The sequence below is a fragment of the Taeniopygia guttata genome, chromosome 15, assembly GCF_048771995.1.
Source record: "Taeniopygia guttata chromosome 15, bTaeGut7.mat, whole genome shotgun sequence".
Classification (NCBI taxonomy): Eukaryota; Metazoa; Chordata; class Aves; order Passeriformes; family Estrildidae; genus Taeniopygia; species Taeniopygia guttata.
This window is the reverse complement of record NC_133040.1, coordinates 13,433,774-13,448,587: the sequence shown is the minus strand read 5'-3', so window position 1 is coordinate 13,448,587 and position 14,814 is coordinate 13,433,774. Positions and strand designations below refer to the sequence as shown.

The window sequence follows — 14,814 nt, the reverse complement described above, 5'->3', positions numbered from 1 at the left end:
ATAGGTCTGTGTCTGTACAGCATAAAAGCTCCAAGAGTTTTGGTTTTCCACCACAAAAAAAGAAAAAGGTTGGGTTTCAAATTACAGGTGTTTAAGTAGCCCAGTGGTAGAAGGAACACAAAAGAAATTTTCTAAAACAAACTACTCTGAGAAAAATTTTATTCTACTGAAAAGTAAGCAAAAAAGTTATAACAGTAGAGCACAAAGAAGAAAAGCAAGCAGAAAAGAAGTGCATACTTATTTTTAAAGTATCTTTGAGTACCTGGGGTTGGGTTCCACAGAGGAAAAATTGCTAAGGCAGCATTCCCCGAATTATTACCTTTTTGGATGCTGGTTTGGGCAGACCTGCATCTACAGTTTTAAGGACATGATCTTGTATTACATACTGCAAATATTTCAAGCAGTTTGAATTAAATGTAGAAATGTATGAAACATTTATTTTCCAGTGACTTTGTGGTTTTTTAACATTGTGACGGGGCAGACCCTTCATTCTCAAAATGAGTGCTGAAGTAAAACCCAACTCTGGGGAGCAGGAATGGATCTCCAGGTCACCCTGTCCCGCAGATTTCAGGGAGGGCACCCAAAGATCACATATCTGTTCTAATTGCTGCACCAGAGCCCCAGGATCTGTGACACTGCATTAGAACAAAGAGCTTTGATATGCAGCACCTTCAATAAACTTTGACCTGAGTCAGGATCATTTTAATTCTTTTTCTCCCTTTGAAAAATTGAGATTGCATCTTATTACCTTAATAAATTGCATTGATCTCCTCTTTGGAAAACATAGTAAGTTATTGCCTCAATTTCTTCATGTAAGTACAAAACACTGCTCAGTGGTGGCAGAGCTGCCTTAGGGCACCTGTGTGAGCTGGACCCTTCTGAGGGAGCAGGGCAGGGCAGCAGAGCCTGAGCTGGCTGGGAAATGGCACCGAGGTGGCTGAGGGCACCTGGCTGTGCCCAGCCTGGAGTGGGGTCTGCTCAGCGGGCAGGGCAGGGAGGCAGCCCTGGCAGCCCCTGGGCTGGGCTGCTGCTCCCGTCCTGCTGGCAGCAACAACCTGTGGGAAAGGCTGACAGAGGGAACTGAGCCACACACCCCAGACAGTCAAAGGAAAACCTTTGCTTCCATTTGTCATGCACTTGCTTGGAGGACAGGGTAATGGTTTGCACGAATGGCCCTGCAAAAATCCTCTGGGGAGCCCTACTGCAGAGGGACACAGCTCTGCAATTGCTTTATCTTATCTGCTAATGAGTTCAGTGATGTAGTGCATAAAGCAGATGGTCCTTGAAGAACTGCCTGGTCTCCTGTTATAAAATCACCTTATGGGTTTCTAGGATTAGGATTCAGATTTTGTCTAAAGAGGGATGTTATATTTTCCTACGTGTTTCATTTAAGTGCAAGCTTTATCTTCATATGTGCTAGGAGAAAAAATGCAATTTCCTTTTACGAGACAGATTAAATTATGCCATTCTAGTACCAGATCTGATCAGTGGAAGGAGAAGACAAAGAAAGACAAACACGTCTCTATGGAACCAATGTTATTGCCGCCTAAAATAAAACACGTATGTAAACTTCAATCCCTCCCTGGCTAATGACTGCACGCCCTCAGCTCTGCAAAGCGGGGTTATGGCTTGTCATTTGTTCACAGCTGATAAGGACAGGGCCGTGCCAAGGGCAGGGCTGTGCCGAGGGCAGGGCTGTGCCGAGGGCTATCACCGCAGCAAGAATCAGGCTGCTGCCTCCTGAGCTACTCACCTGGTGTCCACAGGGTTGATGTTGTTGAAGAAGTAATGCATGTTGTGGTAGAGCAGGCCCACGATGGTGATCCAGGCTGCGGAGAGGGAACAGGGTTATTCCTCGGAGGCAAGCCCTCCTCTCCAGGGTTCATGAGAGCCCTGATCACACAGCCCCTCACACCCCTGCTGTGGCAGGGCTCTGATTTTCTGCTGCAGGGGAGAACAGCCTGCACAGCACAGACACCCCCAGTGAAGCAGAGGGATGCCCATGCTGCACAGCTGCACTCCAAAACCAGCTGCTAAAGCCATCAGTTGTCAATTATAACACCCCCAGCAGCAGCAAGGGTGACAGGACACAGCAGTGCCTCCCTGGGAGCCACCAGGGCCACCCCAGCGCTGGTGGCAGCTGGGGGAGCTCAAGCCAGGACATCAGTGCCAAAGGTGTGTTTGCTGCCCACATCCCAGGTGATTCTGGGCAAAGCTCCGTTTGCTGCCCACATCCCGGGTGATTCTGGGCAAAGCTCCATTTGCTGCCCACATCCCGGGTGATTCTGGCCTCTCCAGCACCTGAGTGAAGACACAGATGTGTGTTTTCTCAGAGCCAGCCACACAGATGTCTTTTACGATCTCTTTTGTCGGCTTCCAAGTATTTATAGTGTCAGCTGTTTAAGGTGAAATAACAGATTTTTTAGGTTAGCTCATCTGGACAGTGTAGAAGTATGGCCTGAAGGCTGAAATTGCTCAGAAGGGAGGTTCAGCTGGAAAAGAGTAAAACATTCAATGCCCTGGATCATTTCAGGATACAAAGCATGACAATGCTCTGGAAAATCAAAGAAAATCTGTATGGTGAGGAACTGCAGAAGTGGAGAAGGAAAAAACTCCTCTCGCATGCTATTTTTGGCATTACAAGTTGGCTTGCAATTTTAGTTATTCAAACCTGGGAGGACTTGCAGTTTCCAGCCAGAGCAAAGAAACAAAGCTGTCACCACAAATCAAGCAGACAGTTCAGGAATTATCAGAGAATTTCTCACTGCAGGTTATTTTCAGCTAACTTTGCACTTTATGAAAGAGGGATGGAGCATCCCTCTGCAGAGGTGATGCAGAAAAGCCTCTGGGTGAGGAAATTCTGTGGGCTGGAATTTAGGGCACCTAAGTCAGATTTTCAAAGATTTGAGAATGGAAGTAGATGCTTTTGTAAATGGGTTCCTTCATTCTCTAAAGCGTAGATAATTAACTTAACATTGCTGTTTTAGAGTCTTGACTAAATGTGCAGATTTTAGCCATGCTTCTTTTTGGGATTTTAAAAATTTTTGCATAGGTATGGATTTCTAAGTTCTGCCTTTTTGCCACGAGTGTAGTCCATATCTTCATTCTGTTCCTGTAGCTATTGCTTAAACCTGTCATTTTATAGTTTAATTTTATACAAAGGACCGATTTTGCATGAAGGGATAGGTAATACCTGACCTGACATCCTACAATGTCTTAAAAATAACCAGTTCAGATAATTAAAAAGAATAATTAGGAAGTTATGGATTCTCTGATGCAAAAATGTGTCAGAATTAAATGGCTTCGGTCTCTGTTGTTCAGCCCTATTATTCAATATTAATCTAATTAACATGAAAACTCCACTACACTAATTGCTCGTTAGCCGGACAGGGCCACTGCTGCTTGCTCAGACTCAGTGCAACCCACAGGGATCAAATCAGTTACCTGGAAAAATGAAGTGAACCAAAAGCTGTTCCAAAACAAAATCATTTTCGGATGCCCTGTGCACACAAGTCCACTTCTCTCTTTAATCTTTTCCTTACCTTTTCCATGGAAAGCTTCACTGGGAATGGAAATGTAGCTCTGCCCTCGAGATGGAAATCGATAGTGGGACACATTCAGGGTCTGGGGATGCATTTTGACCACAGCGTAATCTGTGTGATAACCCAGAGAGGAGTCAGCACCTCAACAGCCCCGACACCCCCTGAGTGCCCACCCAGCCCTCCCTGAGAGCTCTTGCAGCCCCTCTCTTTAACCCCAGATGTTTGCAGGCAGTGTGCTGGATCCCCAGCTCCCAGACTGCCTTTGCACTGGCTCCTAAGGCAGAGCAGGCGCTCTGTGTGCTGCTGTCACCCACGGATCTGCAGCCAGGCTCAGCCTCCAGGGCAGGCAGAGCACAGCAGCAGCTCTCTGCACCTGCACTGGCATTTGCAGGCAGCACTGCAGTCCTGCACCCAAGCGTCCCAGCGTCTGAGGGGCACACAGAGTGATGGATGCTCCTGGGAATAACCTGCTCAGCTTGTTCACCCCTCAGAGGGGTCTCAACAAGGCACAGCAGGCAGTGAAACACCTCTGACACCTGGAGCATCCAAAGATGCAGATGAAATTAAGCTGCTAAGGTGCTAACCTGCACTAAAATAAAATTCTCCAAAAAGTCAAAACTATTCCTATCATTTCAGTCTCTTGCAAAACCCTTGCAAAGATTAAGGTTTTGCATCACCCAAACCTCTATGGGCTGCATGTGAGCTCTAGGCCCTTTAACTCTATTAGCATAGCACTCCTCAATACATAACATTTATTCTGAATTCCTCCCCACATAACCCCAGGGAAGCTCCAGCACAGCCAGAGCCCTCATCTCCAGCCTGGCTGCACCGACAAATAAAACTCAGTTTGGCATTGCAAAGAGGGAGATGGTGAGTTCTGCTTTAAACTCAGGTTGGCATTGCAAAGAGGGAGATGGTGAGTTCTGCTTCATGCTGGGGAAGGAGAGCTGAAGCACAGAAGGGTTTAGGACAGAGCAGCTCTGGCCAGCCCCACCTGCCACGGCCGAGGAGCCCTCGAGGGTCAGCGGCAGCGAGTTCCCCTCCGAGCTGCCCTCCAGGTTGCGGGACAGGTGAGCCATCACCGTGTCGATGGTGTGGATCAGGCTGCTGAGCACTGCAGGGCTCTGGGGAGGGACACAGACAGGGCTCACAGGGACTGGGAGCAGGGCACAGGGCTCACAGGGACTGGGAGAATGGCACAGGGCTCACAGGGACTGGGAGAATGGCACAGGGGTCACAGGGACTGGGAGAATGGCACAGGGGTCACAGGGACTGGGAGCACACCACAGGGGTCACAGGAGCTGGGAGAATGGCACAGGGATCACAGAGACTGGGAGCACAGGGATCACAGGAACTGGGAGCACACCACAGGGTGCCCCTGGGTCCCTGCCCAGCCCAGCGGGCTCCCACCCTCCCTGGAGAAAGTGCCACACACACCGAGCCCACTCAGAGCGTAACCTCCCAAACTGCTGTTTGTAGAACAGCCAAAGCCTCTGACAGCCAGCTCCACTCAGCATCCAGCAGAATGAGGCCAAAACGGTGCAGAGTTTTTTTAACAATATATAAAGATTGGTATCAGATCTTTCTTGGAACACAAGCTGAGACATTACAGTTGGGCCTTTCCTTCATCTTTAGTTAAATGCTCCTCAGTATAAAAGCAACTTTAACCCTCCAGGTTGAAACCTGACTCATAAAATCTCAGAGTTAAAAAGGAAACCTATTTTATCTGAAATCCATTTACACCAGAGATGATCAAGGATATGAAGCTAAGATCTAAATCAATTAGACATCTTTTTGTCTTAAAAGCGTTTTACACTTCAATGAGACCTCCCTGTGTTTTAGCTTATCCTTCTCTCACTTTAAAAGCTCTTTCTTCTGAAATCTGGGTTTTCTTATGATTCAGGCAAAAGCCTCGGGAAATTTCTGCATTCACCCTGCATGTATTTCATCAGTGACAGATGATAAAATAAGTCATAGTGCCAAAAAGTCCCGGCAAGTGAAGCAATAGTGACAACCAGTTCTGTTATCATCTGTGTGGATTTGTGCAGCTGAAGGAATTCACAAATCTGAGCCCATTTGTCTTACCTCTGGTCCATCAATCCAGTCAGACAGTAACAGAAAGTCTTCAACAGCTTTTAAAAATGCCTAAAAGACAAATAAAACTCAATTACTTATAAATCACTACATCTCCTGGCAAGGATCCAGGGCAGATCTCTGTAGGATTTTCTCAGGTTTGTGTAAAGATGACAAGCCCACTTCCATTCCCCTGACAGGTCCATCTCTACCTGGCAGCATCCCCACAGTTCTGTGTGGTGACAATTATTTCACTGGCAGCCCAGCCACTCACTGCAGCTGAGCCAACACTAGGACCGAGACCGAATGAACTTATTCTTTATTCTCCTGTTTTATCTAAACTCACATGGCATCCATGGAATTATAGAGGCTTGGAAGGGACCTTAAAAATTGTCTCCTTCCAGCCCCTCTCCCTGTCCAGCCTGGCACTGTCCAAACCCAGTCCCATCCTGGGCAGTCTGTGATGTGCACACAGGGAAGGGGAAAAGGGAGCACAGAAAACTGCACTGAAAATTAAAAGAAAAAACCCACATTTCCAGCTTAAACTTCTCTATTAAAAAGCCTTCAGAGAATGAATATAGTGAAGTTCCACTGTGAAATGTGGAAGACACCACATAACAAAACCCAAGTCAGATTTGTCAGAAGCGATTCATTACAACGTGTGTCAGTAATCAGAAAGTTTATTGCACATCACTTAAATCAAATTTCCTGGTGCTGTGAGGCGTAGACAATCAGGCAGAGATAACTCCACAGAAAATCACATGCGTGCTCAGTGCCTGTCGCTCAGAGAATTAGCTGCAGACAATTGAGAGCCTCACCATCAATCAGGCAAATGACAGGGTCGGTGTGTATGATCAGGCCTCTCTCATATTTACATCCCCAAATAGCTCTGCTAGAGATAATCATGTCCCACATTCCTGTCTGCAAATCACTGTCAGTGGCACACAAAGCAGAGTCAGACAGCAGGAACGAGCACCCAAACAGTGATGTGGGAAACGGGTGTGGTGCTGGGCAGGATGCTGCTCCATCTGCAACCCAGAGCCCATAGGAATTTCTCAGGAAAACAAAGGAAACAAAGTATTAAAGCTTTTTAGAAGGGCTTTTGCTGCATATTAAAATGTGATCCATGAAATCCAAGCTTTAGGGTTTGCAAAAGCCAAGCTTTTAACACAGTCTCCCAGTTGCTGTCCCTGTCGCTTTCAGAAGGTTTATTTGTATTTTTTGTCTGAGTAAAGCGCCCTTGTCACTCTGGAATTACCCCCAGGCTTAGGGCAACAACCAGCAGCGAGGCCAGAGCTGATTACTGCACTAATGACTTTGCAGCCTGTGAAACCAGGCAATTAGATGCCAGGGAATTAGATGCCCACCACTTTCCAGCACTCTGTGTTATAACTTTATGTGAGTGGGACACAGCCCCTTGTTCTCGGCTCAGGCTGCAGAAACAGCTTGCTTTTTGCCCTCTGTGGATTAGCTAGAATAAAATAAATTCCTTGAACCCATTTCAGAGACAGTGACTCCACCATTTTCCCTGGACAGGCTGTCCCAGTGCTCGACAACCCTTTCAGGGAAGGATTTTCCCCTAAGATCCAGCTGAGGTCTCCCCTGGCACCACTTGAGGCTATTTCTCCTTGTCCTTGTTTGGGAGAAGAGATCCAGCCCCTCAGTGTCTTCCTTGCTCATGATGGGTCCAAAGGCATAAATAAAATACCTCCAGGGACCAGTGAGACATTTCAGCTCTGCTCACTGCTCAGCCTCTGCTGCTGAAGCAGGAGGTGTCTGCAAGGAGCAGAAGCTCTCCCAGCTGCACTGGGTATTCCAGGTTTGGAGAAAGCAGGCTCACCTGGAGCCCCACTCACCTGGGCCAGGCTCAGGGCAGTGTGCTCTGCCAGGGAGGAGTTGGGCAGGCTGAAGGACACGTCCTGCAGGTGCCCCAGCAGGGAGCTGGGCGAGGGCGAGCTGCCTCTGTCCTGGCTCAGCGCCGCGATGATGGACTGGTAGGCGTCGGTGGGGAGCTGGAGGAGACACAGCACAGCACAGAATGTCCTAAATGGTTCTTACTGCCCCCAGCAGGGACAGAACTCAGCACAGAATATCCCAAATTATCTGTACTGCCCCCAGCAGGGACAGAACTCAGCACAGAATATCCCAAATTGTTCTTCCTGCCCCAGACATGGACACAGCTCAGAACAGAATATCCTAAATTATCCGTACTGCCCCCAGCAGGGACAGGAATCAGCACAGAATGTCCTAAATTATCCGTACTGCCCCCAGCAGGGACAGGAATCAGCACAGAATGTCCTAAATTGTCTGTACTGGTGCCAGCAGGGACACAGCTCAGCACAGAATATCCCAAATTGTTCATACTGCCCCAGACATGGACACAGCTCAGCACAGAACATCCTAAATTGTCCGTACTGCCCCCAGCAGAGACAGAACTCAGCACAGAATATCCCAAATTGTTCTTACTGCCTCCAGCAGGGACACACCTCACCTCAGCACAGAATATCCCAAATTATCCGTACTGCCTCCAGCAGGGACACAGCTCAGCATAGAATATCCCAAATTATCTCTATTTCCCCAGACAGTAGAAAGGAAAAGGGAAAAAGGAAAAAGGAAAAGGAAGAAGGTTAGTTCAAACATTAATTCAGGTCTATCTGCCACGAGTTTCTGTGAACAAGAACTGATAGAAGAAAGAAAGAAAACCAATAGAACTTTGACACTGCAGAGAGCAAGAACATGAGAATACACTAATATACCACAACAGGCAATTGTTGTATTCTCCAAAAGAAAAATCGGTTTTCATTTTTTTCATTATACTTCTACTAAACAGATGGAAACCAATTTTCTTATTGTGGTGGGAATGTTTTTTTAATCTTAAAGGAAACAAAAGGAAACTTATCAAAATGGTTTTACCCTCCTATATTTTCAAAGTTAATAGTAACACTTCAGAAGTTGCTTTTTTTTTTAATGTAGTAAGTATTTTATTTAGCAGGGAATTTCCTTTGTTTCCTTTGGATTCCCATCTTCTCATAGTGGCCAAAATTTCTGCCTATGCATTTATAATTGAGGTATGAAAATAAGTGCCATTAATGAAAATCAAGCAGGGAGGAGGGTCTTTAACTCTGATTTATGCACATTCTGCCATTATGGAAAAGAGATCTGAGCACTGTCTTACCACAGGGTTTGTAGTGGTTGTCATCAGAGACCAGGGAAGTGTTGAAGAGAGCAGAACTTGCACACCTGGGAAAATACAAACACGAATGAGCGTGTTACCAAATCTGGATTTTTTATATCAGATACATAATTTTATATATACATACACATATATTCCCACCTCAGGCTGAATCAGTCGTAACTGAAAGAAACAGATTTGCTGTTCTGTGGATTTTATTTATTTCCAGTACTGTAGCCACACAACCTTGTTTAAAAAAACTAATTTTCTGATTCAGTTATCAGGTTTATTCCATCATCTTATTACAGATGAGCATTGCGGTAGTTTAATTCTCACATACTTAAATCTTTGTTTGCAAACAGGAAATTTCAATATAATTTTGTTATATCTCAATAAGAAAAGGCCAACTGTGCAGTTACAACACTGACATCCATCTTTCTCCCCCAGTTCTCTCCCCAACATTTACAGAAATTCTTTAGGGTAAACCTATGCCTTATCAGCAGTAAATAATGATCTATGGGCAGTTCTGACAATTTCATGGAAGATCTCCTTTTATTTCTGTGCATTTATTTCTGGGAATGGGGGGCACTGGAAAAATGAGGGCCAAGCCTCAGCTCCCATCTCCAGCTGCTGAAGCTGACTCAGATCTCGAGTCTGAGTTGTCCGAGTGCCAAATAAAATCACACCCACAAAGGCAAACTCAAAAAATTAAATTGCCACATTTCCCAAGTGCTCCAAAACACCTCATCACATTAAAACAATGTTGGTTTGGAATTCTTCTGTCTAATTAAAAAAATGTATACCTGTCATCTCTTTACATTCGAATTCCTAAGCCTATAGAAATACACATCCAGCTTCACTCTCAGTTAAGAGGCCATGCATTTATTTTTCACAGCATCCTGATAGTTCCACATGGCACTGACAAACCTGAACTAGGAGTTTAAGGGGAAAAAACCCATCAACACAACAATTCATGCCATGGAAATTGCAATAAAGTCACAGGTGCTCACGGCATGAACATCTCAAGGTACAAATCAAGGAGTTTGCTGTGCAGCCTGCTGAAAATCAGCAGGGATTACAGGTGGGATGCAGGCAAAATTCTGCAAAAGCTGGGCTCCAGCAGGACTGAGGGAGCACTCAGAGCAGGGCTCAGAGGGGAGATCCAGACACTGATGTGCACATCAGGCTGGGGCCCCAGCGAGAGCCCGGAGGGGGGAGAGGGAAGGGAGCCCTGCAGGATTGCTGGAGCTGGGGCACAGGGGGAGCGCTGGGAGCCCACAGGGGTTAAAACCAGCTCCCTCTGTATTTATCTGAGCCGAGGAACAGGGCACACATATTGATGAATTGGGGCAATTTGGAAATCTGCTGCTCTTGGGTTTAGCAGCAGAACATTCTTGTGGAGCTGCATTAATCACAGAGTGTGATTAATGGCAGCTTGGAGCCGGACACTGTTATAGTAACCCTCGACTGTTGTCAAAGATACAGCAGCCAAATACAAAAGCATTTTTTCCACCATGACCAGAGCATTGTAAACTTTTTAAAGATTTTAAAGTTATTTCCTCTATCAAATGACTACCAAATGAGTACTCTCCTGATCAGAAGTTTTGATGACTTTCATAGGAAACATTTTTTAAAATTAAAAAAACTTAAAAACTTTTTTGTGGCAAATCAAACAGATAATTTCATTATATACCCATAGATGGAGGGTTTTCTTTTTTGGTAACTTCAATTCTACGTAACAAGCTTGTGCTTTAATTTTTTATGAAATACATTTTGTACAAATTTGGTCGGTGTAATCAAACCTTGAAGTCATAAACACAGACATTCTCATTTCCAGGCACACACCAAAATTCTGTGTTAAGATAGTTCCCAGGGCTTTAAAAGCACCCCAGGTATGGGTGCAATTGCTTTAGCTCTTGGGAAGTTGTAGCATCAAGGAAAGTGCAAACTCCCATGGAAGCAGGAGGTTCTAGGTGCCCTGTGGCTTCACTCCCAGGGGATGTTTGCTGACTGCTCCTCACATCAGCAGAGGCTTTTCTGGCAGGGGAAGGCTGCTGGCGCAGATCCACAGCGGCACCGACAGCTGCACTGGTTGGGTCCAACCCACCCTCTGCATTTCACTGCATTTCACTGCATTTCACTGCATTTCAGCCACTCTCCTTCCTGCTGGCTCCCAGGCAAACGGCAGCCAGCGCCTTCATCGCCCCAGGAGAGGGAGGAAGGCTGCCCGCAGGGCACAGCTGAGGGCTCCTGTGCCCTCGCCCTGGCTGCTCCTGGGCTGCGCCAGCAGCAGCAGCAGGGGCCGGCCACGGCAGCCCTGCCCAGGCAGCGTTCCTGCGGCAGCAGTGGCACTGCTGACCCACGGGGGCTATTGCTGACCCACAGCGGGCACTGCTGACCCACGGGGGCTATTGCTGACCCACAGCAGGCACCACTCACCCACAGCGGGCACCACTCACCCACAGCAGGCACCGCTCACCCACGGCGGGCAGCACTCACCCACGGCGGGCAGCACTCACCCACGGCAGGCACCACTCACCCACAGCAGGCACCACTCACCCACGGCGGGCACCACTCACCCACAGCAAACACCACTCACCCACGGCGGCCGTGAAGTACTGGCGCACCTCGCGGGGGCTCAGGGCCCTCTCCCAGATGACGAACTCGTCGAAGGCGCCGCTGACGGAGCGCCGCGCCGTCCCCTCCGTGCCCCCCAGCAGCTCGCTGCCGGCGTCGCCGTAGTCGTAGAAAACCTTCCCGTCGGGGTCCGCCGTGCTCAGGCTGCCGTTGACGTAGACCTTGAGGCCTTCCCGCGACCTCCAGGTGAAGAGGACGTGGGTCCAGTAGGGGCCTGCAGGGCAGAGGCAGAGCGGGCAGTGGGTCGCTGCATCCCCCGCTGGCAGGGCTGAAGGCGACCCAGGGAACATTGTTGCTGTGCCTGTGGCTGTACCCCTGGGGCAGCCCGAGCCTTGGCAGGACGCCCGCCAGCTGTGCCTGAACCCGGCTCGCTGCAGCTCCATAAATCCCTGCTGAGCGCTGCCGGCCAAGACCTGAGCTCTCTTCACTCCGGCCTCAGAACTCAGCCCGGCGAGAGCAGCACGAGGGCTGCAGGAGCTGCAGAAACCACTCAAAAGTTCTCACTGCTTCCTTGTCACGCTTGAGAGGCAGAAAACACTGTATTAATTTTCACATGGATTGGAAAATCCACAAACTCGTGAATTATTCTTGCCTTTTGCTCCTTTTCCCTTAAAATAAGATTTCTAAACTGATTCATTAAGGTTTATGGAACTGCTACCATGAGTCCTATTTTAACAATGCATAGCCAGTCATGTTAGGGCAAGAAAATATTTATTGAATGCCATTAGCATTACTGGAAGACCAGAATTCGTTCCAGTCAGTAGATATTAGTGCTCCCCTGCACCGCACAGTTTAGATAGAAGCAGTGAGATATGTGATATACCAAAATGTTTATTAATGCTATGGCTTGGCACAGAAAACCTGACACTCAACAGGAACAGACCCACGCAAGCAGCAAAGAGCAGTGAGAGAGAGAGCAACAAAGCCTGAGCTCAGCAGAGAGCAGCCTGGCAGCTCTGGGCGCTGTCAGGGATTGATCTGCCTTCTTTGCTCGTGCTCCCATCTAAACATGCAAGAACCACTGGAGTCAGTGAGGATCCCCTCCAGACACCACTGCAAGCTGCATCCAGGGGCAGTCAGCAAATGCAAATGTTCTAGAACACATCACTGCTTTCCCTTTGCATTTCACCTCTCCCACCCCACTCCAAGAGGATTCTTAAGCACAGAGGTCTGCAGCTGGTTTTGTATCCCCACTTCTCTTCCCAGAGCTTGTGCTCTGCTCACTACCTCTGTCTGCAGGAATAAAGCAAAATGTATCAAAGAAATCAGAGGTTTTTCAATATATAAACTTTACCTGGTGGACTAAAGCTGGCTTTCCACTTCATCATTGCATTCCCACGGCTGTAAAACTCCACGGAGCCTTCACCTTCGTTTGAGCAGATTTTGAAACCACTGGAAATTACTCGCCCACCAGAGGCAGGGAGAAGCTTGGCCTGTTGGTCTTGAGTCTTCCAGAAAAAGGAAAATGTTACTCCTGAGGAAAGCAAGGGAGAGAAGACTTGAATGAAGAAAGGGAGTGCAATTGAAAATTTCCAGTGTGCAGAATACAGGCAGTGGGGATGCTTCTGAGGTCAGATCATCCGCTGGCATAAACCAGGACAGCATTTTTAAAACCAACAATGCTCCAACAGTTTAAACCAGATAAACAATCCCTCCCTCACCTTTGCCTCCCCTGAGCACACCCAGGACACAGCAGTGTCCTGAGCAGCTTCTCTCAGTGAAAACCAAAGTTCTGTGATCTCCAAAGGGCACCTACACGTTTTTGGTGCTCCCCAGGCCCCATCACAGCCAGATTTAATCCAGTGACCTCTCCTGAGCTCCTCAGCACTGCCTGGCTCCAGCCCACCCCTGCTAACAGCTGGATTTCATAAGCACTTGATTATGTGATTTTCACCCTTTAGTGCACCAACAGCTCCTGAAAGCCAAGTGTAAAATAAAGGGTAACTGTACATGCACAGCCACAGAAAAGATTCTGGGGTCCCCACCTACACAAAAATAATTGTCCCGAAAATACAACACAATCCTGCAAGTGCACATGTGATTAACTTCTCTCACAAATGATCTGCTCACTTCCCAGCAAATCTTGCTATTAACCTGTGAAATGGATCAGCTCTCCAGGTCACACACACTAGTGAATAAACGTCATTTCCACAAGGTGGCTTTCTGTAATAAAGGCTACCCCAGAAAGCTTCACTGACACATAAGTGGTAAATCAAACCTTGCTCACATTTGCCATTTGTTGGCTACAGGAGCTTCTCCAAATGAGCTCAAGCCAAGGAATAAGAGAACATTCTCTTGCACCTCCCACAAATGTTCCTTTTGACTGAAGATGCCACTCCAATGAGCCCAAAACTGCTCACAGAAAACCATTGTTTAAAGATTGCTTGAGAAGGAGCAAAGTGGGGAAGAATGTTTCAACACACCAAAAGCAAGAAGCATTTGTTTTCTCAAGTAAAAATAACAGTCCCGAAATGTTGTGAAATCCAGCCTTAGAAGAAGTACTGGGATTTTTGTTTCATGGGTTATTATCTCACCTGGGGAGATCCCAACACCCTTCCCAAAGGCATTTCCTGGTTAAAAACCAACATACAAGAAACTCCATCCAATGTGTTTGTTTCACACAAACACATCAAGGATGGTTAAGCAGCAGCAGCTGAAATAAAATCCATCTTATCCTCACCACAGGTGCATTTGGCTTGAAAAAAACACAGACACGTTCTTTAGACACGAGGGTGTTGCCTTTTTTCCTTCTATTAATATGTGCTGCAGTGACTTAGTGATTAATATTTATATGATTTCTTTTCCTCACATTTTATCTACTGAACATTTCAGTGCTTTATGCCTTTAATGTTCTTGTTTGTGAGATACTGGGAGTGTTCTGGTGCTACAAAAACAATTTATTCTGATTGTTATAGATGTTGAAAGAATATGATTTCCTGATGATTTTTATTTCCCAGTGGCATGAAAAAAAGTATGAAAAGATACAGCACATATCACAAAACACACCTGGAGCAGGATGCTGAATCCCTTTTTCTGTCACTCTCAGGAAACAGCCAGCTGCTCTGGGTGCTTACAGAGCTCACCAGCAGCTCTTGCTTCAGCAGCTCTAACAAAAGTGATCCTAATTTCCAGCCACGTTACCCCCCGAAGGATGGCCCAAGTCAGCGACAGCCAGAACACTTCAATGTTGGCAATGCTGCTGGAGGTCAGGGAAAGCCAATATTTGCTTTGGAACCTTCCCTTTCCGTGGGGTTCTGCATCTCCCGTGACTGCCCTGCGTGAGTGACCAGGCTGCTTGCTCCGGCTGTCACACACAGTTTCAACCATCCCCTGTCACAACACGTGTCAAACCCCTCACTTTGTGATCCCAAGGGAAGGGGAAGAGAAACA

General features: G+C 47.1%; 1 protein-coding gene across 2 annotated transcripts in view; it reads right to left on the bottom strand.

Moving 5' to 3' along the window:
- ADGRD1 (adhesion G protein-coupled receptor D1) overlaps positions 1–14,814 on the bottom strand; it is a 117,658-nt gene that overhangs the window by 93,274 nt on the left and 9,570 nt on the right. For both annotated transcript variants that reach the window (XM_012577935.5, XM_030285668.4), the window contains 8 exons: positions 12,719–12,898; positions 11,387–11,638; positions 8,791–8,855; positions 7,472–7,627; positions 5,628–5,687; positions 4,537–4,666; positions 3,543–3,653; positions 1,754–1,829 (listed from right to left, as the gene is read on the bottom strand). In XM_012577935.5, the coding sequence (XP_012433389.5) occupies positions 1,754–1,829; positions 3,543–3,653; positions 4,537–4,666; positions 5,628–5,687; positions 7,472–7,627; positions 8,791–8,855; positions 11,387–11,638; positions 12,719–12,898 (1,030 nt within the window). The remainder of the gene's footprint in view (positions 1–1,753; positions 1,830–3,542; positions 3,654–4,536; positions 4,667–5,627; positions 5,688–7,471; positions 7,628–8,790; positions 8,856–11,386; positions 11,639–12,718; positions 12,899–14,814) is intronic.